At 38.4% G+C, this 22,479-nt stretch overlaps 1 protein-coding gene across 2 annotated transcripts in view; it reads left to right on the top strand.

The window, feature by feature from the left end:
- LOC131063774 (bifunctional dethiobiotin synthetase/7,8-diamino-pelargonic acid aminotransferase, mitochondrial) overlaps positions 1-22,479 on the top strand; it is a 228,178-nt gene that overhangs the window by 92,610 nt on the left and 113,089 nt on the right. For both annotated transcript variants that reach the window (XM_057997706.2, XM_057997705.2), the window contains exons 5-6: positions 1,344-1,464; positions 1,664-1,812. In XM_057997706.2, coding sequence (XP_057853689.2) covers positions 1,344-1,464; positions 1,664-1,812 — 270 coding nt within the window. The remainder of the gene's footprint in view (positions 1-1,343; positions 1,465-1,663; positions 1,813-22,479) is intronic.

The following is a 22,479-nucleotide window of genomic DNA, read 5'->3' as shown; positions in this document are numbered from 1 at the left end:
AGAACATTGTGTGGAACAAAGTAATTTGGGTCTGATCTTAGAGGAGTCTCACTAGCCTCACCTTCAATGTCATCAAAAGATGAATGTGGTTGGCAAAAACTTGGACTTGTGACCAAGGGGACCCAAAGTGGAGACTGTTGGATTCATTGTAGCTGCTATGGCTCCTTTTGTTTTTTTGCCTTTCTTCTTTTTGTATATCATACTTAACAAGCAGGGCCTTCATCTCTCTAATAATCTATGGAGTTGTTTTGAGGCATACCTCCACATTTTGTCCAGATATTTTTTTCAAGGTGGTATTTTAATCCATTGATTCCACCTTTCATCCATTTTCCACATTCGGTACAAGTGACCTCTCCCTTTTTATTTCGGGGTATCCCATTCTTCCATGCTTTGTCTTTTTGTCTTCTTGGCTGGGTTGCCCTTGGAGTTAAACTTGCCATTGCTGTTTTAACATGAAAAATTAAAAAAATCAGTAGGGTTTTGTGGAAAATCAACAAAAAAATGAAATGAATAGTATGAAAAAAATAGTATTCAAAAACAAGAAAAAAATACAAGGAAATAAGTAAGGAAGAGAAATTGAATTTTTTTTACCAGCATATTCCCTTGCTTTCAAGATTTTTTTGATTTTCAATAGATGGAAATGAAAAAAAAAGAGAAGAAAAATCCTTACTTAGATTTCTTTTGCTGCTCTGATCTTGTTTCCTCACCTTCTTCAAACCCCAAAGACCTGTTTTGAGCAATAACACATGTCAAATGTGTGAAAAAGTTATTAAAAATCGGTTTTAATGATTGACTGGGCGTTTTGAGCTGTGTCCTAGAGTCCTTCCTTAGGACTTGCGAGTCCCCACGTCAGACTCGCCTGAGTCCTTGTCACAGACTTTGGAGTCTTTGGCCAGGACTCTCCCGGACTCGGCTCACGAGGTCGTGGTGAGTTGACTCAGCCTGCCAACAAACTCATGAGTCTGGGCAATCCTGCGAGTCTGCAATCTATGAGAAAGATGCAGTGACCAATATATTGGGTAAATATGTTACATATACACATTTGATCACGATCTATCGATAATCATAAGGTTTTTAATCATGAAAACTATATTTGGTTTTCCATACGAGGAATATGATTGAGTTTGTGTTTTCTCAAGCGACATTAAGTTTTGTGCTGGTAAATTATGTATATCAATTTTCTTATTTGCTTCTAGGTTTTCTGTTTTCCAATCAATTGTTGAAAATATACATTATTGAGGTTCCATAATATTATACATCTCTATCTGACTATAATTCTCATAACACAAGTTATTTAAAATGAAATTTTTGGTTTCATTCTGTCTCTGACTCTCTGGTTTCAGTCAGAGCTAGCAAAGGAGGTTGGATACACTATCGGAAGATTTGGACATGTAATGTACCCTGAAAATGTTTATGAGCCTGCTTTGCGTTGTGCCGAGTTACTGCTTGAAGGTGTGGGCAAAGGTGAGCATATTGATAGTGATTTCCACTTATTTCACTATACTCAGCTGCATTAATCTCTAGATTATCTTGCTGAATGAAAGAAAATAATCTTGCCATACATTTATTTCAAATTGTTATTTGTGTCATGTTGCTGTAGCTTTAATTATTAATTTCTTGCTTGATATTTTCAAATATATATTTTGAAAACCTGTATTTCCAGGCTGGGCTTCTCGTGTATACTTTTCTGACAATGGGTCTACAGCCATAGAAATTGCTCTTAAGATGGCATTTCGAAAGTTTGCTTTTGACCATGGATTTATTTCCGAACTCTATAATGGGGACTTGGGAAAGATTTGCCCTGAATTCAAGGTGTGTATATGTGGTTGAATAGCTTTCATGGGTGGGAGCTAGATATGCAAGCAATTTGTTTGATTGAAAATATTTTATTTCAGTAGATTTCTTCATTACTACCATGGTGCTGTTAAAATCAAAATAAATGTAAAACTAATTCTTTTTTAGTGTTCTAAAATATTAACTTACTGATATATTAGAAGGTGAGTGTTTATGAATATAAAAAATGGATGGTTAGAGTAAGAATATTTCCCTAGGCAATTATTTTGTTCAAGGATTAAAAATAGCAAATCTAAAGTCTATCCAGGTTAAGAGTAAATATGGAAACTGCCAAAATATGGGGAAATGCAAATGTTCAATGGCCAATGTCCATATCGAGTATCAGGAAGCTAGTAGCTGGAGCCCAGGCTACTGTCCAATAGGATTCTTCCCACATGTCCCACCCATCAAACAAGGGAATCATCCACATTCATAAACTGACGGCAGATTGTGTATTTTTATTGCTCTTTGTTCCAGTATTACCAATCATAATAGCTGCATATTTCAATTTTTTGTTTTCTGAGAATGTGTCATGATAAATCATAAATACCCACCAAAGTTTAGAACATGAAAAAAACAATCCATATGCCTTAAGATTTAAGTACCTTGGTAGCCATGGAAGGTTTTAGCGAATGAATGGGTAGCTGCAAACTCAGCTGATCCTTGATATGTCTGGATAACTGACTCTAGTAACTTTACATTACTAACTTTATTTGCTTGCTTGCTAATGACCGATTACAGCTCACTTATAACATTATTTTCAATACAGAATGATTTCTCACATTATCCTATGTTGTGAAGTAGGAACAGAAACAATTGTGGAATCTAATTCCAGACTAAAAGATACAAGAATTTCATTTTGATTTTCTCCTAACATTTTATCTTTGCTTATGGGTGACTTGATCTTCTTGATTCTAGATCTTGCGACTAGAAATTAAATAACTTGTCCATATATGTAAGATCCTACCCCTATTTTAGACCAAAACATTTTGCCCTTTTTGCACCTCTTTTACCACTGACATTATGTCAAAGAGTTTTCTTGCATGTATAAATTTGACTGCAATGTTGTTTTCCTTGTGTAGATGATTTGGTTTGATAAATTTCAGACTAACAAGAAAATGATAAACAGCAATGACAGGGAATAACCTTCCTTTGACATTTAAGATTGATTCCAAGTAATTTTCAGAACATTTACTGCATAAAATACAAACTCAGAATTTGCTGACCTTAAATGTTACCTGAAGTGATGGATTTATCAAATGCATACATTTCCTTTATTCACTGATTCCACACTTAGCATACAACAGTGAAAGCATGAAGTCAATAATGCAGGGCTGGCTCTTATCATTGGGAACCTGTTGATGTGTATTTTGTACACGACCAAACACAGAATAAAATACCTAAAGGTACCTTATCCTCTCTTGAATAAAGCTCTTGAATGCTGAAGATATTGCAGAAGGATCAATCGGAGAAGCTTCAAGGTTCCTGTTATGTAGGATCTCTACTCGTGGATAAGCTCTTTGTGGTATGATGTGATTTTGCTGGAATCACAAGGGGACTTACACTTGACGACCTAAACGTCTGATTTGCTGGAATCACAGGATTTCACTAGCCTAGATTTTGAAAAAAAGGAGAAAATATGAGAGCGAGGGAAGGATCTAATTCTGATACTAAGAATGTAGGAGCAATGATGACCTTTGATGAAATTCTAAGTAAGTCTTGTCTTGACATCCCAGGACCATCTCCACAAGGTTAGTGCGATCTTCGGAGGAAAGCTTTATGATGTTCAGATCATCACTACAGGCATAGACACCATCAGGCTGATGCATATCAATGAAGAAGCGACAATTAAAGTTAAGCTTAAGTTGAATGATTCCAGTTGACTACACAAGGCAAGTCTGCAATCAACAAACTGCTAGTAGTATGGATATACAAATTTCACCATCAATGAAACACATTTCTTCCACTCATCTAATAACATGAAATCAAATCTGAGAAGTATAGAGACCATGCAAATTGTTGAATCGACCCATAGATTTCACCATTTCTTTAATGAAGTTTACAAGTCTTTTACAACAACATCTTGGCAACAATCTTTGCCTTCTCTTTCTATTCTACTTTAACTGCTATTCTATTTGCTATTAATCATTAGCTATTCTAACCTCTATGAACTAACTATTAACCTTCTAGCTATTAATGACTAACTATTAGCATTTACAAATGAGGAGCCAGGGTTTATATAGCGCCCTCAATACAATTCAATGGCTCAGATCAATTTGAGATCAATGGTTGAGATTTTACAATGAAAACCCTAATTAGGGTTTGTTACAACAAACTCAATTCTGGCCAATGAAATAATTGCATTATTTGGACACATGTCTTCTCTGGAATATTCGACCAATGGAGAACTGAGGTAGGTACATCGAAGTTTGTGCCATCTCCCATGAGTCAGGTACATTGAATCTGGACACGCTGAGGTGGACCAATCCGACTGGAGGAGTGATGACTGGGATGCCACCTTGTCTGACACTTGTAACTTGGTAGATATTCAATTTGATGTTGCTGAGAAGCTAGCTTTAATTAACTCTTCTGAAACTGTCTGCTTCTTCAACGAACCCTTGCTTTAACTTCCTTTGTCTTCAATGTGCAAGATGGATGGTGTACCTTTCCTTCGAATGCTGGACTGGAAGAGGTCGTCCCTGATGATGCTGGACCGGAGAAGGCCGTCCTTGATGATGCTGGGCTGGAGAAGGTCGTCCTTGTTGATGGCGGACTGGAGAAGGTCGCCTTTTAACTGCAAGACAAACAAAAAGATGATTAAGGACACATAATAAATTCATTTCAACATAGCATTTTATACCTTAAATCATCAACAAGAAGACATCAAAATTAAGTTGTTCAAGAGTCTTTCCAGGGATAGGCCCAATAGGAATTTCGCCCTGGACCCTTTGGAAGGGTCAGGAGCGAATTTTGCATTCTTGGTTCAAATTGTTCTCACTTTGCAACCGTACTTGCTAGATACATGCCCAAGGACGTCCTCATTCAGAACCAACACCAAGCTTGATGTAAATTTGAGGCAAAAATGGAGGTTTTAAGAATTTCGCTTTGGACCCTTTGGAAGGGTCAGGAGCGAAATTCAAGTTTTAGGTCTTACTTCCTCATCTCCTTCACTTCAATTCATCCTACAGGGCAAAGAAACATCATTTCAACCTCAACTATGCCTTAGGACTCAAAGTCTTGACTTGACACAAGGAGAAAATAGGGATTTTGATGAATTTCGCTCTGGACCCTTTGGAAGGGTCAGGAGCGAATTTCACTTTTGTAGCTCCCTTCTTCATCATTTCATCTTGAATTCTCCTCACAAGGCAAGGAAATATTTCTCTTCTTTCATCCAACCCAAGATTAACTTGATTTTGCAAGGCAAAATAGGTGATTGTAGGATTTTCGCCCTGGACCCTTTGGAAGGGTCAGGAGCGATTTTCCTCCTCTGACCTAAAATCATCATTTCTGGAGACAACCATTAACTGAAGGGCAATCACAAGGGCATCTTTTACCTTGGCCTAGGCGTAGCTTAGCAAAAATTTGAAAGGAATAGGTAGATTTTGGGATTTTCGCTCTGGACCCTTTGGAAGGGTCAGGAGCGAAAATCTTGTTTTAGGGCTATTTCTCCATCCTTTCAACTTCAAATTACCTCCAAGACTTAGAACATCTTGCCCCACTCCTCTCTAGGGTATAAAAACCAAAAACTTGACTTGATTTGCAAGGAAAAAGGGGTGATCTTAAGAATTTCGCTCTGGACCCTTTGGAAGGGTCAGGAGCGAAATTCTCATTTTGGCTTCAAAATTTGCATTCTTGGCGACCAAAATCCACTCTAAGGCAATCCAAATGACTTCTCTCACCCTTGTCCAAGTTTGACTTTGCTCAAATTTTGGAAGAAAAGATGGTTTTTAGGATTTTCGCTCTGGACCCTTTGGAAGGGTCAGGAGCGAAAATCACTTTTTAGGCTCAATTCCTTCATCTTTCATGGTTTATAGTAATTCAAAGTCAGTCTTAGGGGCAACTTCATCTTGATTTTGCCTTATCCCACACTTGATCTAGCAAAAACTTGATAGCAAAAAGAGGTTTTGAGAAAATTCGCTCTGGACCCTTTGGAAGGGGAGGAGCAAAATTCTCATTCTTGACCAAAAATCTTCATTTTTTCAACTTGAAACTTCTTTGCAAGGTAGGATTTCATTTTTCATTGCCCTAGAAACAAGGTTTCATGTCCAAGAAAGGTCAAAAAGTAGGTTATAAGGAATTTCGCTCTGGACCCTATGGAAGGGTCAAGAGCGAAATTTCCTTTCCTGGCTAGAATCCTTCATTTTCACAACCTCTAAACATCCCCAAGGATTTCAACATGTTCATTCTTCTTCTCATCATGTCTTGGACACCAAAATTTGGCCAAATAAGGCAAGAAATGTCTCTTAGAGAGATTTTCGCTTTGGACCCTTTGGAAGGGTCAGGAGCGAAAATCTTGACTTGGGCTAGATCCTTCATTTCTCCCTTTTAAAACGACCTCAAGAGGCAAAGACAAGTTATTTTCCTTCCATCTACGTCATAACAAATCAAAAACTTGACCTTCTTCAATGCAAAAATATGAGTTTTTTAGGAATTTTGCTCTGGACCCTTTGGAAGGGTCAGGAGCAAAATTTCCTTTTTGGTCCAAAATCCTTCATTTTCAATGCTTTCAAACCTTTCAAAGGCAACAAGAATGTCCCACCTTCCTTCCAAGATACTCTGCAAATCAAAATTTAGTCAAACAAGGAAAGAAATGAGCTTCAAGAAGATTTTTGCTCTGGACCCTTTGGAAGGGTCAGGAGCGAAAATCTCATTCTAGGCTAGATTACTCACTTTTCAAACTTCAAACCACTTCAAGAAGCAAAGTTAGACCATTTTCCACCTAAGGAACAAGGTTTCAAGACCATTCAAGGCAACAAATGAGGTTTATGATGAATTTCGCTCTGGACCCTTTGGAAGGGTTAGGAGCGAAATTCTCCTTTAGGCCAAAATCTTGTTCTTCAAAATCAATCAACTCCATCTCAAGGCAAGAACATACCAATTCATCCCCCAACATGCCCTAGAAACTATGAAATTGGTCTTGACAAGTGTTAAATTGAGGTGTATAAGGATTTTCGCTTTGGACCCTTTGGAAGGGTTAGGAGCGAAAATCATGTTCTTGGCCAAGATCCTGACTTCATTTTCACATTTCTTCATCCAAACAAGCGTTTTGCCTTCACAAATGCCTGGGAATGAGCTAGTTCATGACTTTGGGCAATGTAGAATGTCTTATGGAGAATTTCGCTCTGGACCCTTTGGAAGGGTCAGGAGCGAAATTCGCTTTGGACCCTTTGGAAGGGTCAGGAGCAAAATTTGACATTTTGGACTCTCCGTCAGGATCATTTTATGGAATATAACATTTAAGTATAAGAAAATGTCACTTATACTTTAAGTTATATTCCATATATACTTTCAGGATGTTTGAGAGTGGTTTCGGACCTCCATGAGTTATATTGCAAAATCTAGTTTCTGGAGGATTCTTCAGTTTTCCAGACTTAGTCAAATTTCAGGATCAGGACATTCCAGACACAGCCAAATTTCAGGATCAGGACATTCCAGACTTAGCCAAATTTCTGGGCATTTGAAGATCAGGATGACATTCCAGACTTCATCACTCACCAACTCGACCTAGCTCAGACCTTCAAGAATGATACCCACTCACAAAGCAAGACACAATTAGCAACAAGAGCAAAGCCAGGCCCTAAGGAAGACTTTCAAAGAAACCTTAACCTGGAGCACCTGCTGACTCCCCTGGGTCAAGCAAAGCCTACCATCCTATTGATCCCCTGGCGACACTCAAAATGCAAAGGCTAACAGACAAACCCTAAACACCTAGAAAACAAACCCTAGAAAGCAAAAAAACGTAGGGGTCCCCATTTGCAATGGGGCGATGTGTGAATACGTCACAACAGAACCCGCATGCCATCCAAAAAGATTACACTTGATTAATTCTGAAGATAAATATATCAGCAATTAGAGATAAATACAAGCACCAGTAGTATTTGAATCCTTGACCAATCATTATCTGACTTGCAGATCTGAATATTATAGTTAAGCTTCAATTCTATCCGGAATGATCCCATGCAATTCATAGTCTCATAGTCTCATTACTACTCTATTTAGGATATACATTGACAAGTTAGAGGAATCGATAGACAAGTTTGGTGGTGGGGGAGTTCATTTGACCAATTATGTAATAAAACTGCTTCTATATGCTGATGATCTTATTTTAATGGCAAAAATAGTACAAGATTTGTAAGAACACTTAAAGGCTCTAGAACATTTTTGCCATGAGGTGGGGATGCAAGTGAACACTAGCAAAACTAAGGTCATGATCTGTATCTTGAAGAGAAAGAAGGTCCATAGAGAATTTGTTTTTGAGGGTAACCTCTTACAAATGGTCAATGAATAAGTACCTTGGCTTGGACTTCCACAATAAACTCAGCTGGGAAACATGGAGAGAAAAAAGGATGCAAGGGGGATGGAAAGCCTTATACTCACTCCAAAATAGATGTAGAAGAGCTGAACTATGGGACTAGAAAACTACAAAAACTCTTTTTGGGCTTCTTGTGGTTCTGGTGGTACTATACAGATGTGAGGTATGGGGCAGCAACATTTCAATAGAGACATTATTTAACATTTAATTACGACTAGCCTCAAGATTAAATCATCTATCCCATATGAGATTGTCCTAGTAGAAGCAGGGACTTTTCCTCTTGAGGCATCAACTATGTTCCAGTTGCTAAGTTATTTAAGGAGGTTAGAAAACATGGAGATACATCGCTGGCCAAAAATGGCAGAGAAACCAGACAAAAGGAAGAGCACATGGATGAAGCAAAACATTAAATGGATGAATAAGTGGGATATTAACATAAAAGATTCTCCAAATAACAATGGAGAAATAAAAAAGTACGTGCAAGAAAAATTCAAAGAAAACATGTGGGTAGGTCAAATAAGGAGGAAAAAGGAATTCTATATCAAACATTTTAATCTCACACATGACCATACACAAAAAGACTACATAGGAATTGACATAAAATGGAAGGCAAAAATGTTAATCGCTCAGACAAGGACCAACTCACATCAACTTAGATGTGCAACATGAAGATGGATGATACTTAAATAGGAATGAGAAGATAGAAAGGAATGGGAAGATAGAAGATGTAGATATTGCACTCAAGGGGTGGTGGAGACAGAATGGTATTACATCATAGAGTGTGCAGCCTACAATGATATTCGGATCAACTTTTTGTGGCAAAAAATGTAAACACCTTGAGTAATCTATTTGACGAAGAAAAGATAACAAGAGTTGCAAATTTCCTAATCAAGATACATAGTTGAAGATCCAAGATGCAGATGGAAAAGGAGGTTTAGTAGTCATAGTATTTTGTTTGGGCTTTGCATGCTTCCTTTGCTAGCTATCCGTGGGTCCCATAGGCTGTTTGGTTTCATGGACATTATTAAAAACATTCGTTCATTCATTAAATCTTCAGCCACAAGACGAAAACTAACAGCCAGCAAATGTGCTTCAGTTCAATAACTAGTAACAACTCTCCCTGATGCTTCCGTCCAGCAATAGTTACATACAATATGCCTCAGAAAAGAAGCACACTCCGAGACAAATGTTATAGCGGCCAAGGTATTTCTAACAGTAAGCCACAAAGGAAGGTTGCTGATTCCATGCCAAAGGAAGGTGATTAAATCCACGATAGTTTCAAAGGTAACCTCCAGTAGCACAAAAAAGTGACTATACACAGCATCAAGCGCCTCCCAACTGCTTTCTTCATACTGTGCTAGGGGTTGGTGGAAGAAATGGTAGAAAATACTTTAGTTTTGGGCCTCGGCCTGCCTTTTTAAACTCACAGCAATGAAAGTTATTAATTGACTCGTCCTAAATTGATAATTTTGGCATTTACTTTTCAATGCATAGCCCATACAATATCATTAGCTTATTCCAAGATATATGTCGACTTTCATATGATGTGATTTAATAATAAATTAAAAATAATAATAAATTGCCGAGATGATTTTAGCGGCCCTTCCAAAAGAAACTCAATAATTTGTCTTATTGCTGTCTCGTACACTCCTACCTCTGCCTTTCCTTTCCTGTAATAAGCTCTCCTTATTTTCTCTTCTCTACCCTTGGCACAATTGATGTAGAAAAGATTCCTATCTTCAGATCTGTGCCATAGTCAAGGAAGAATGGTGGCAGGCAAACAAGAAAAAACTCATGCCTTAAGCAGAATTAACCTCACGATTCCTAGTTTGATGTCTTTGGAAGTATTTGCTTGCTTGATTTTGCCAAGTCATTAATTTGTCTCCAACAAAGGTGCGATTTTTCAAACAAAAAATCAACTCTCTTTCAATTTATGCGCAAGGAACTATTGCTGATGCAGGAAATATAAATATCATGATTTTTCAAGAGCATTGCTTAAAAAAAAAATTACTCACAGGTCCTTTTTAAATAAACAGCTCTTAACCTTGGTGATGACAGCAGAGAAAACCTCATAAAATTCAACACTTGACAAGATTTTGAAGGCGAACATCTCTAAACTCTTGAAATCTTTTTTAATAAAATTTCCGTTTTCTACTTTACTTTGATTTAATCATATACTTGCAAACTTCAGTAAACTCAAACTAGCAAACTTGAAATCTCAAAATGCACCTAGAATGAGGGTTTATGTCCTCGCTTCAACCTTGAACTCTTTGATGATCCTTGTGTGGAACCACTCTTGTGAAGCACGAGGGTTTTCGTCCTTAGCTCTAGACCTTTGAGGTTTTCGTCCTATTGGCTAAAGTTTGGCTCTTATGCACAAACGCTAAATCTTCTTAGAGAAAACAAGCTTTTGAATCTTTTGTGTATGCCTAAAGAGATCCTAGCCCTCTTTTATAACCTTTCTGTGAAACTACTAGAAAAAATTAATTAAAATCACTATATAAAATAATTTATCCTTATGACTCCCAAAGGTGACTTAATCTATATATTAAGTATTTCAGCACTAGTCACTTTATAAATAATTAATTAAAGTTGTCTTTTAATGTACTTTATAATTAATTAATTATCAGTGTTCCACGGTCGTTGGGGATAGGGGGACGCGGGGACGGGTTTTGGGGATGGGGTGACAAAGGGCCTAAGTTTGGGGACGACGGGGTGGTGGTGCTAATATACATATAGTACTTTAAAAACTAGTTGTGAAAATATGTATAAGAATTACATGTCAAATGAAACTATGGAAAATTAGTAAAATTATAAAATAGCAAAATTTGAAATACTAAATACGAACATTTCTTGAATGCTAAATAAATTTGATAAATGAAATTGTCAAATTGGAGATTTCTATTATATAAAAAATATGAATATCTGATATCATAAAGATGATTATATCATTACAACGAGTAGCAATAGCATTACAATTACTAGCATGATATCAAAATAAGATTTAAGTCCAAATATCAAAATGTCAAAATGTAGTGAAGGGAGGCCTCTAATCATCTGCAAACTCCTCATCACTGGAATTGCTGGACTCCTCACGGTCAAGATCCCTCAAACTAACACCAACCAGCCTTGCATATGAAGTGGTAGTATCCTCATCAACCCGTGATGGCTCCTCTGGCTCTAGATCCCATCATGCCGCTGGACTCTCTTTGTACACAAGTGTCTTGCGGTCAATGAGACACAAAGCACTGTGTACAACCACAAGCTTCTCTGCTTTCTTAGAGGTAAGTTTGTTCTTGTTAAGAGAGTGTATGAAGCTATATGTAGACTAGTTCCTCTCAATAGCTGAAGAAGTAGAAACCTGGGATAGCATATAAATTGCTAGACTGGTCGTCAAAGATTTCTGACCATGACAATTCCACCACAAAAGTGGGTCCTCTAGTGCCATAGTTTCTATACCCATATTTGCCGCATCTGAATAACCCCCAAGAGTGGCAAATTTCATCCACTCAGTGCGAATTATGCCGGCATCTCTAGCATCATACATCTTCTCTATGCACCTAAAGAACCCTTCCTTCACCTAATCATCGTGAATCGGTGTAACTCTACTAGGCCTAGCTTTGTACCACTTAGGATTCAAGGCATAGGCAGCCATATGCAAGGGAGTGTTGAGCTCGTCCCATCTGTGCTAAATGATTGGCCAAATGTGCTCATTGTAGAATGCTAAAGTGGGCTCCTTCACTCGCATAAGAACCCTTATCTAGTTAAGCATATAATCGATGCACTCATACACCTCTCCAAGGTTAGGTGCATCCCTTTCCCCATATCTTATAACCTAGAAAATTGGAGCAATGATGGAGACTATGTATTTTGCATTAGTCCAAAACACATCTCTCTTCACTATCTCCTTCGCACTTCTCCCCTGCTTTGTCTTGGCCTCAACCCACCTATTCCACTCTACTGTGATAACCATGAGTTGCAGTGCCTCTTTCAACCCAAACACTCTCTCCAAGAGAATGAAATAGGATGCATATATGGTCTCAACTGGTTTCAAGAACTCCTTCAAGAAGGTCCTGAAGAGTGCATGTGAAGTGTGGTGGTTGCAGATAAACATCTGCACATCTCTCGCATCGCTAACCACTCCTCTAATCCAGTCAATCTTCCCCCATCTCCTTGAGTGCATTGTTCATGGCGTGCACACAACATGGTGTCCACCAAATATGTTTGTAGGTTGCCTCAATAAGTTTCCTTGCAGCTTTGCACACATGTGTTGCATCTGTCACCTACTTGGACCACATTTTGTGGCCCAACCTCCCAACCATAATAACCTCCTTGAGGACCTCAAACTGAAAATTAGCATCTTTGCGATGCCCTGTACAATAAACTGCTCTGAAAAAGTATGGGCCCTCTGCACATGTTATCATGATGTTGATGAGTGGACAAAGGCTAATGTCCTTCCACCCATTTATAAATATGCTGCATCGAGAGGCCACCCAACATGCCTTCATCTTCTCCATCAAAACATTGATCTTGGAATCGTTTTTATCCAAGATCGTGGTCCTCAATTTGGTCTCACCTGGTGGCACATATGATGGTCCTCCCTTCGCCACGATCGACTTCATCTCCTTATAATAAGGAGACCGAGGTACATGAAATGGGATGCCATTGATAAAGAAGAACTTGCTAATGGCATCATCTACGTCCTCCTTTAGTTGCACATTGAACAAATTAGTGATGGTTTGCAACTTGCGTTTCCTTGGCCCCTTAACCTCTCGTGATTGGGCCATGACATCGGAAGTGGAAGTGGATGAAGGTCTCGATATCACTCCTCTTGTTTGCAATGTATGAGAAGAAGTATGTTGCAGTTGCTGGCTCTGTTGAAGCTGTGCCCTACCAAACAAAGTAATAGAGATTGCAACTGCACTGTCATCAGGAATGTCCCAAAGCTTGTTGATCTCAATTTTGTATTGAATGTTTTTAGGTTCTTCCAAAAAGCGACATGTATCCACACCTTTTCCTCTCCAAAAAAGGAAGTGTGCATTGACTCTAGTTATGTTGCCAAACCATGCAAGACCACAAATGTTACATTGCCACTTCCTTGTGCCCCCACCTGTCCCTGATGTGTCTGCTATTTTTGATGCAAACTGTTTGAGAGGAGATTTAGGAGCATAAGGACCCCTAGCATACTGTGCCAATAACTCGGAAGGGGAACTCGTACTAGCTGGTGCACTTGCCATAGAACTAGATTGGGCTTCAAGATCAGCCCCATGGTCACCCCCTTCAGCCTCAGGTTCATAATTTGAATCATTTCCACTATGAGAATGGATTTCCATCTCACCCTCATTCGTGTCATGAGAGCTCATTGTGATGGTGACACTGCATTTCACAAAATAAAAATAAAAATAAGTTCAATAAGCATGTAGTTTCAGCCTAGTTTAATAAATTTCAATTTTAAAAAGAAAATGTAAAATGTAAAATTTGATGTTGAATCTTGAGGGCAAAATGATGAATGATTCATTCATCATTTTGCCCTCAAGATTCAACATCAAATCTGATTTTGAAATGAATCAAAGAAAAAACAAGTTTAAACAACAAAAAATATTGAAAATCAGAAAACGAAGGAAACAAAAAACAAGAAATAACCTACCTTGTGCTTGAAAAATCTCTCCAAAATGTTGTAGAATCCTCTTCCTCCTATTCACTCTTACATTTGCACTCACTCTTTTCACTTCTTCAATCACTCTTTTTTGAGTTTTTTCTCCTCTTCACCTTGCTGGTAAAAAAAGTCAGAAATAGAAATGTGAGTGAAATCAATAATTTTAGGGGTTTTGTAATGCATAGGGGGCATGGGTGCGGCCAACATCAAATTATGGTTACCCCCAAACCTCAAAAAATTGCTCAAAATATATTTTTTTATAAATTTTAAATGTTTTTTTACGTTTTTGGATGGGAAACTTCTGTGTGTCTCCTTGCCCCTCGAGAGATGCCTGGACGTCTCAAAGGAGTGACGTCTCTGGCGGCGTACCAGCAGCGGTGGCAGGACGGTGGGGAATATTATGTCCCCGTCTCCCAGTCCCGGAGACGTGGGCTCGGGGTGGGGGGGAAGCGTCCCCGTGGATCACTGTTAATTATTTTCACCCAAAAATGGGGACAGTACAATATCTCATCCAGTTTCCATTAATTTACAGTCTGAAAATGTTTCATGGAAATATTCATCAAACTAGAATTTCAGTCCCAACAGAATTGCTTGCAGCACAGGTGCAGGTAAGGCTAAAAATTCAACTTTCTTTCTTTTAACATTTACGTTAAAATCCATCAATTAATATTTACCTGCATTTTGACATGTTAAGATTCAATGTACGTACCCTTGGAAATCAATTGAAAAGGTATGCTATGTTAATGCACAAAAGATAAACAGAATGAAAATATGTCAAAGATAGATTGATAGTAGATACACAACAGAAAAGATTAAGCATCTTCTGCTCTGCAAAATATTTGCGCATACTTATATTATTTATAAAGGTTAAATGTTTTCCTATACAATTAAAGAGTATGATGAAGTAATCGGTAGGGTGAAAAGTTTGAGTTACCTGGAACATGTAAGATTCTAGGAGGTGTTAGTTCGCTAGATAATCTGCAAACTACAATTGATATTCCTTGTGATGGTTCATCAACAATGGATTATAAAATGGAAATCAACACTGCATATGTTGCCGATCAGTTGATTTGAAATCGCAAATGTAGATTAGTGCAAATAGTCACTACAAAATGAACACAAAGATTTAACCTGAAAACACAGACATTGGAGAAAACTCCAGCAAAAGTGTGAGCTAATTACCCACTGGTCACTTAAATGCACAAACTTCAAGGCGGTTGCAATCTGAGGCCACTTGGGTACGCAAGTAGCTTTCAACACTATGAATTCAGCCCCTAAGATCACCTCTTTTACAGTTATTATTATCCCCACACGGTTAGTTGTTCACAGTGAAAATCTTTTGAATTCACTCTAGAACAACTTAGATCTCCAATAATTGATACAGTCCCGTGTTTCTGCTTGTATTTTATTGATTAATATGTTTATCCAGGTCCGTAAGGAACATCAAAAAACACCAGAAGTCAAATAAGGAATTGGAAGCATTTGGGACAACATTTAGGCCATTTCAGAAGTCAAGACAAAATGCTTGTCATGAAGAGGAGATTACAAAGCTGCTTCTTTTTTGGACAAACCACCATGGTGAATGTGAAGCTGCGGCCGACAAAACTGCTGCCTGCCTCTGCACAAAACAGCTGCTTGTCCAGACAAACTGCTCCAGTGAGTACAAAACTGCCATGTGTCGAAAACCAGTAGTTTCAGTCAAAGTTCCTGAAACCTCCATTTTCTGCACTCAAAACTGATCTGTAATACCAAACAGAGTTGCATCTTGCCGTGAAATCTGGAATATAAACTGATTTTTTAAAGATCACTGTATATACTCAAAATATATAAAACTGGAATTAACATCAGGTAAATTCTGCCTAAATTTAATTAATACATATTCAAATCTACATTCTGACATGATCGTTGATGTTTTTATGGATCACTAGATGTAATCAATATATGTTAAATTGTTAAAAATTGAGGTAAAATTCCAGCAAATTTGATGGCTACATGTCAAATTTGTATTTTGGGAGGGAAGCAGTATAAGGGGAATAGGCAGCAGAAGCATCAAGAGTGGTTGGAAATGTGTAATGTCCCTAAATTATAAATGTCTATATTCTGCCCTAGATCGGAAGTTATAGTCAAGGAAGGATTTAGAGAGTACCTCTAATTCTGGTGGAAGTCCTGCAAACACGTTAGAGATTCTTCCATAATTATAAATCATCAAAACAAATAATTTCATTCAGTAAATGTCAATTCGACTGGACTTTGCTAGATCCATACTCCGGTGGATTCCCGTTTAGGTTTGAAAGGATGTGGATCAGGGATCCATCTCTTTTGGCTTCATTGAATCAATGGTGGAAGGAGTGTAGATGTGGGAACCATTCCAAGATGTTTATTTTTCACAAGAAACTCTCATATATAAAGAATAAACTCAAGGAGTGGAACACGGTTCATTTCAAGAACATCTTCACAGAAGAGCAAAGGATCGAAAACGAATTAAGAGCACTAAATGAAGTTGTGATTGCTCATGGTCTGAGAGAAGAAGAGTTCAGACTGGAACAAAAACTCAAGCGGAGCAAGCAAAAATATTGATTAGAGAGGAACAATTTTGGAGGCAAAAGTCGCGTGAGCTTTGGCTTTAGGAAGGGGACAAGAATACAAAATTTTTCCATAACTCTACAGTAACAAACAGAAATAAAAATAGAATCTTGGAGCTGATCAGAGAAGATGGGACGATACTTGGTTCTACAAAGGAGATCGGTAGAGAAGCAGTGGGATACTTTCAGAATCTTCTGAATCAAGGACCTTAGAACATTAATCAGGGAGACATAAGGAGTGAGTTTCTCAATCAAATTCCTAGCATCATCATTGAGGAGGAGAACAGGGCAATGTCTAGACGTATATCTATGGAGGAACTCAGATTGGTGGCTTTTCAACTAGCTCCTGACAAGGTGCCTGGGTCATATGGATTCCCGACCTGCTTTTATCAAATCTATTGGGAGATCATTAAGGAGGATCTTCTCAAGGCAGCCAAGGAATCGTGGAAAAAGGCAACGATGCTGGGATCCTTTAATCATACCTTTTTAGCCCTTATCCCTAAAGAGAAGGATGCCTTAGGTATGAATGATTTCCGACCAATTGCCTTGTGCAATACTTGTTACAAGATAATCACTAAAGTAATGGCAAATAGGTTGAAAAAGGTTCTGGAAAAGATCATATCGGAAGAACAAAGTGGTTTCGCTCTAGGTAGGTCTATCATAGAGGGAATCATAGTGGCTCATGAAGCGATTCATACAGCCAGGAAGCTAAGGATACCCAACATGATCATCTAGTTGGATATTTTAAAAGCATATGACATGGTAGATAGAAACTTCTTACTAGATGTTCTATCTAGATTTGGGTTTGATTGGACTTGGATTGAATGGGTTAGGGGGTGCATTGAGGCTCCAAAGTTCTCTGTGCTTATTAATGGCTCGACTAATGGGTACTTCAGTTTAGGCAGGGGTTTAAGGCAAGGAAACCCTCTATCTCCTTATCTATTCATTATAATGGCAGAAGCTCTAGGAAGGAGTATCATGGTTGCAAGGGATGGGGGTTAGTGGAAAGGCATTGAGGTCACCCCCAAAGTAGAACCGGTTATTCATCAACAGTTTGCGGATGATACCATCCTCTTTGGAGAAGCCTCAAGAAGTGAAGCAAGAAGCATCAAATCCATTTTGGGCAAGTATAGTGAGGCTTTTGGACAATCTATAAATTGACGTAAGTCTGAAGTATTTTTCCTCAATGTTCAACCGAGGCTCCAATTGGACATAGCAAGAATATTGGGATTAAGAGTAGCACAATTCCCAGGAAAGTTCTTAGGGCTGCCGTTGTTTGGTGGAACTATCAAAAAATGCTACTGGGACAGATTGATTAGAACTGCAAAAAGAAGATGGAGCTTTGGAAAGGGAAATGGTTGACCTCAGTGGGCAGATTACTCATGGTTAAAGCTGTTTTATCGGCTATCCCAATCTATTCTATGACATGTATGAAACTTTCGACAATATTAGAGGACAACCTAAATCAGATTTTGAGAAGATTCTTTTGGTTTGGTCCTCATGAGGATCAAAAGCACCCATTACGTGCATGGGAAAAGGTCTGCAAGCCGTGGAATGCTAGGGGTGCTGGGATAAGGCAACTTAGAATCATGAATTTCGCTCTTGGGGCAAAACTAGCTTGGACCATGACTAAATCAAACTTGAAGTGGGTCAGAATACTTAGAAAAAAGTATCTGGGCTCGGATGACACTCTCAATATTCGAAGAGTTAGAAACCCTCCAAAAGGGTTAGCCATATGGAATTTTATATGCGAAAGCAGGGAATTGGTGTCCAAATATGTCACGTGGGAAATGTGCAATGGCCAATCGACAGGGTTTTGGGAGGATTCCTGGGATGGATTTCAAAAAACTGGTGATGGATCACAGTTTGAGAGAGATTAGAGCTGCAACCATCAGGGCTTGGGGGCCTAAAGTATGCAATTTTGGTGAGGTGATCAATGTCAATGGTATGGAAAAATGGCGCTGACAATCTTTGGAGGATATTGACACTCCCCAAAATAAAAAAGAAACTTTATCCAACATTCTCAAAGACAGAACCATTCCAGTATCTCAGGAAGCAAATAGAATTAGATAGTGCGCCTCCAAAGATGGTGAATACAAGGTAAAGCTCGGGTATAGGCTAAAAGAAGCAGCTCTGGAGGAGAGTCATTGGCCAATCAAACTTCTCTGGGGTAAAGATGCCCTCCCTAAAATTGGGGTATTCCCATGGTTAGCCATTCAGGGTAGGACTTTGACACTGGACAGATTTGCCAAAATTGGGATTTGCGGCCTTAATAGATGTTTGTTGTGTAAGAATAATGAAGAAAGTGCTGATCATCTCCTTTGGGTTTGTCCATATGCTAAATTTTGCTGGAAATTCTCTTTGGGAAAGCTAGGCTATCATCATGTAGAGCCTCAGAGCATCAAGGAATAGTTTATATCTTGGCCATTAAAAATGTCTAAGGGCATGTTCAACAGCATATGTCATGTTCTCCCATCCATAGTTGTATGGGAATTGTGGAAAGAAAGGAATAGGCGGATTTTCAAGGATCAGGCAATGCCAAGGGAAGTTCTTGCGTCAAAGATGGAAGTCGCAATAATGGAATTGGTGAATGAAGCAGCCAAAAGGCAAGTTCATAAATCCAACATTTTCACAAACCAGGATAATGAACTAATGAAGAAATTCTCGGGTTTGATGGTTCACAAGGGTTATGAGTTGAAACATTCAGAGGTGGAGGAGACGCGCAAGGCTACAAGGTGGCAAGCCTCGGAGATGGGATGGATTAAAATAATCTTTGATGGAGCTTCCATGGGTAATCCTAGGCATGCAGGTGCTGCTTGCATTGCCAGAGATGACCAGGGTTGTATCATTGAGAGGTCAGCTCAATACATTGGAACGACCACCAATAACATAGCAGAATTTCAAGCAGCCCTGAAAGGAATTGAACTGGCAAGGAAGTTGGGGGTTAGAAAAATATATTTGTAAGGGGACTCGTTGACGACGATCAATGCAATCAGGAATCAATGGACGGTGAACTAGAAACTTGAGAGATGGTTGTCACAAATCACAAATGTGTTGAAGAATTTTGAAGAATTTAAAATTTGCTATATCTACCGTGAGGGCAATGAGTTGAAACATTCAGAGGTGGAGGAGACGCGCAAGGCTACAAGGTGGCAAGCCTCAGAGATGGGATGGATTAAAATAATCTTTGATGTAGCTTCCATGGGTAATCCTGGGCATGTAGGTGCTGCTTGCATTGCCAGAGATGACCAGGGTTGTATCATTGAGAGGTCAGCTCAATACATTGGAACGAGCACCAATAACATAGCAGAATTTCAAGCAGCCCTGAAAGGAATTGAACTGGCAAGAAAGTTGGGGGTTAGAAAAATATATCTGTAAGGGGACTCGTTGACGACGATCAATGCAATCAGGAATCAATGGACAGTGAACTAGAAACTTGAGAGATGGTTGTCACAAATCACAAATGTGTTGAAGAATTTAAAATTTGCTATATCTACCGTGAGGGCAATGAGTTGGCAGATGACTTGGCCAAACAAACGGCAGAACAAAAAAGGTGCGTTGAAACCATCAACTTCGTAAAATGAAGTGGAATTGACAAGTAAGCGGTGTGTAATAATATTGAAGATTGGTGGTGGATGGCGTTACAATTTCCAAAGATTTGGCAAGCGTGGAGTTGTTGTGCAAGTACTCAATAACCCAGTGACATGATAGAGGATACAAACAGGTGGTGAAATATTTATTATTTGAATAGGTGGTTTGTACTCGAATAGGTACGAGGCCTAGGTGGCGACTACTGATGTTTTATAGCTTCGGTCGGAGTAGTCTCATTAACTCATATGTATAAGTAATGCTGACTATTGTTGATATGAATATATACATATTAGTATATGTAATAATAACAAGTGTTCTTATTATTATTATATATATGAATATTTATATGTACATAATTTATATTTATCATTGTTTATACAAAATCAAATATGAACCGTATCAATATAAGTATCGATTATATTGATCAAATGAAATGATCAATATAAATCGATTCTCCATATTAATAGTGTGATATCAATTTATCGCTGTGTATATTGACAATAGTCGATCTCCCTTCTAAAATGATTATGAGAATCGTTACTTGCAGATAACAGTGATAATTAGGAGAATCGTTAACTGCTAACAAATGATTAGAAGAATCGTTGTGTATTGACATGCCTATACCGTAAGGTATATATCATGATGCAGTTTGATTTTAATAGGCAAGTACAGTAATCGAAAGTGCAAGCCTTTAGATATCGATCTCCTTCATTCAACAAACTCAAATGCGTTATGCATTAAGTTGTGTTCCCTTCACATGAGCAGCAACCTACACTCAAGAGTTCATTGTCATATAGTTTAGTGAGAACCAAGTATTAGAAAATAAAAACTACTCACATATCTAATCTGATCCAATCTTTAACATGGTATTAGAGGTAGTTTGAAGAAAAGATCCGATCAGATTTATAAAAGGGAAACAACCAATCTCCATTAAAAGTTCTAGAATTCTATATTCGACAAAATGGTGAATGGAGTTAGACCTGAGGACCGACTTGAAAGAGCTGCAAATTTTGTATCTTGGAAGTTTAGAATGATGCTTGCATTAAAGGAACATGAATTAAACACTCTTGTGGTAAAGGCCTTACCCATGCCTGATGAAGAAGACAAAAAGCTCCTATGGACAAGAAATAATAATAAAGCTATGAAACTATTGGTGGATGGAGTAAAAGATCACATTGTTCCTATTATCTCAAAATTAGATACTACTTATCTAATGTTTTCAACACTAGAGAACATGTTTGAGGTAAATAACACTAGCAGGGTTCTTGCTCTAAAACAACAACTACACCACATCAAAATGAACCAAAGTGAAACTATCACTTCATATTTCATGAGGATAACGGAGCTAAGAAACCAATTATCTACTATTGGTCACACATTCGATAGCAAGGAGTTGACTATGCTGGCACTCAACAGACTTCCTACTTCTTGGGAATCATTTATTCAAGGAATTAGTGCTCGATCCAAACTCCCCAAATTTGATTGGTTGAAGACTGATTGTATACAAGAAGAAGCCAGATTGATCACTAGAGGGATTGGAATTAACTCCCAAAATGAAGAGATGCAAGCCCTAAACTCTCAGTCTCACAAAAGAGGAAAGAGGAATAACTTCAAGAAGAGGAGAGGTAAGGACTCAACTCGGAAGCAATCTTTCAAAAGGAAAATGGACCTATCTAATGTACAATGCTTTAGATGTAATAAATATGCTCACATTGCTGTAAAGTGTCCTGACAGAACTAAGCCTCGATTGCTGAAGTCAGTGAGCCCAACACAGACTTTGAAAGACTTGTATTCTACTCAGCTCTATCCAGTCAAGTATCAACCAACCTTAATACCTGGGTAATAGACAATGGGGCATCTTGGCATATAACAGGATTCAAAGAGCACTTAGACACTATGATAGAAAATTTTGATGAGGAAGTCACAGTTGGGGATGATTCAAACTGCCCAGTGAATGAGATTGGAACTTGTACCATTCAACTAAAATCAGGCATTGCCCTTCAATTAACAGGTGTACTATTTGTGCCAGGCATCAAACGCAACCTAATTTCCATATCAGCTCTTGAAGACAAAGGATATAGAATCACCTTCATGGATGGAAAAGTCTTAGCCTGGCCTAAGAACTCAAACATCAAGAAGGCACACACCATTGGAGTTCGACATGGGTGCCTGTAGAAACTTTGGATCTCTCCTTCACAAGCACATATTCATGAATCTTCAAACACTTGTGAATTATGGCATAGAAGATTAGGGCATCTTCATTTTCGTGCTCTACCCTCTATAGA

Source organism: Cryptomeria japonica, chromosome 5 (genome assembly GCF_030272615.1).
Source record: "Cryptomeria japonica chromosome 5, Sugi_1.0, whole genome shotgun sequence".
NCBI lineage: Eukaryota > Viridiplantae > Streptophyta > Pinopsida > Cupressales > Cupressaceae > Cryptomeria > Cryptomeria japonica.
Note: the sequence above shows the minus strand (reverse complement) of the source record. Positions and strands in the feature narration are given on the sequence as shown.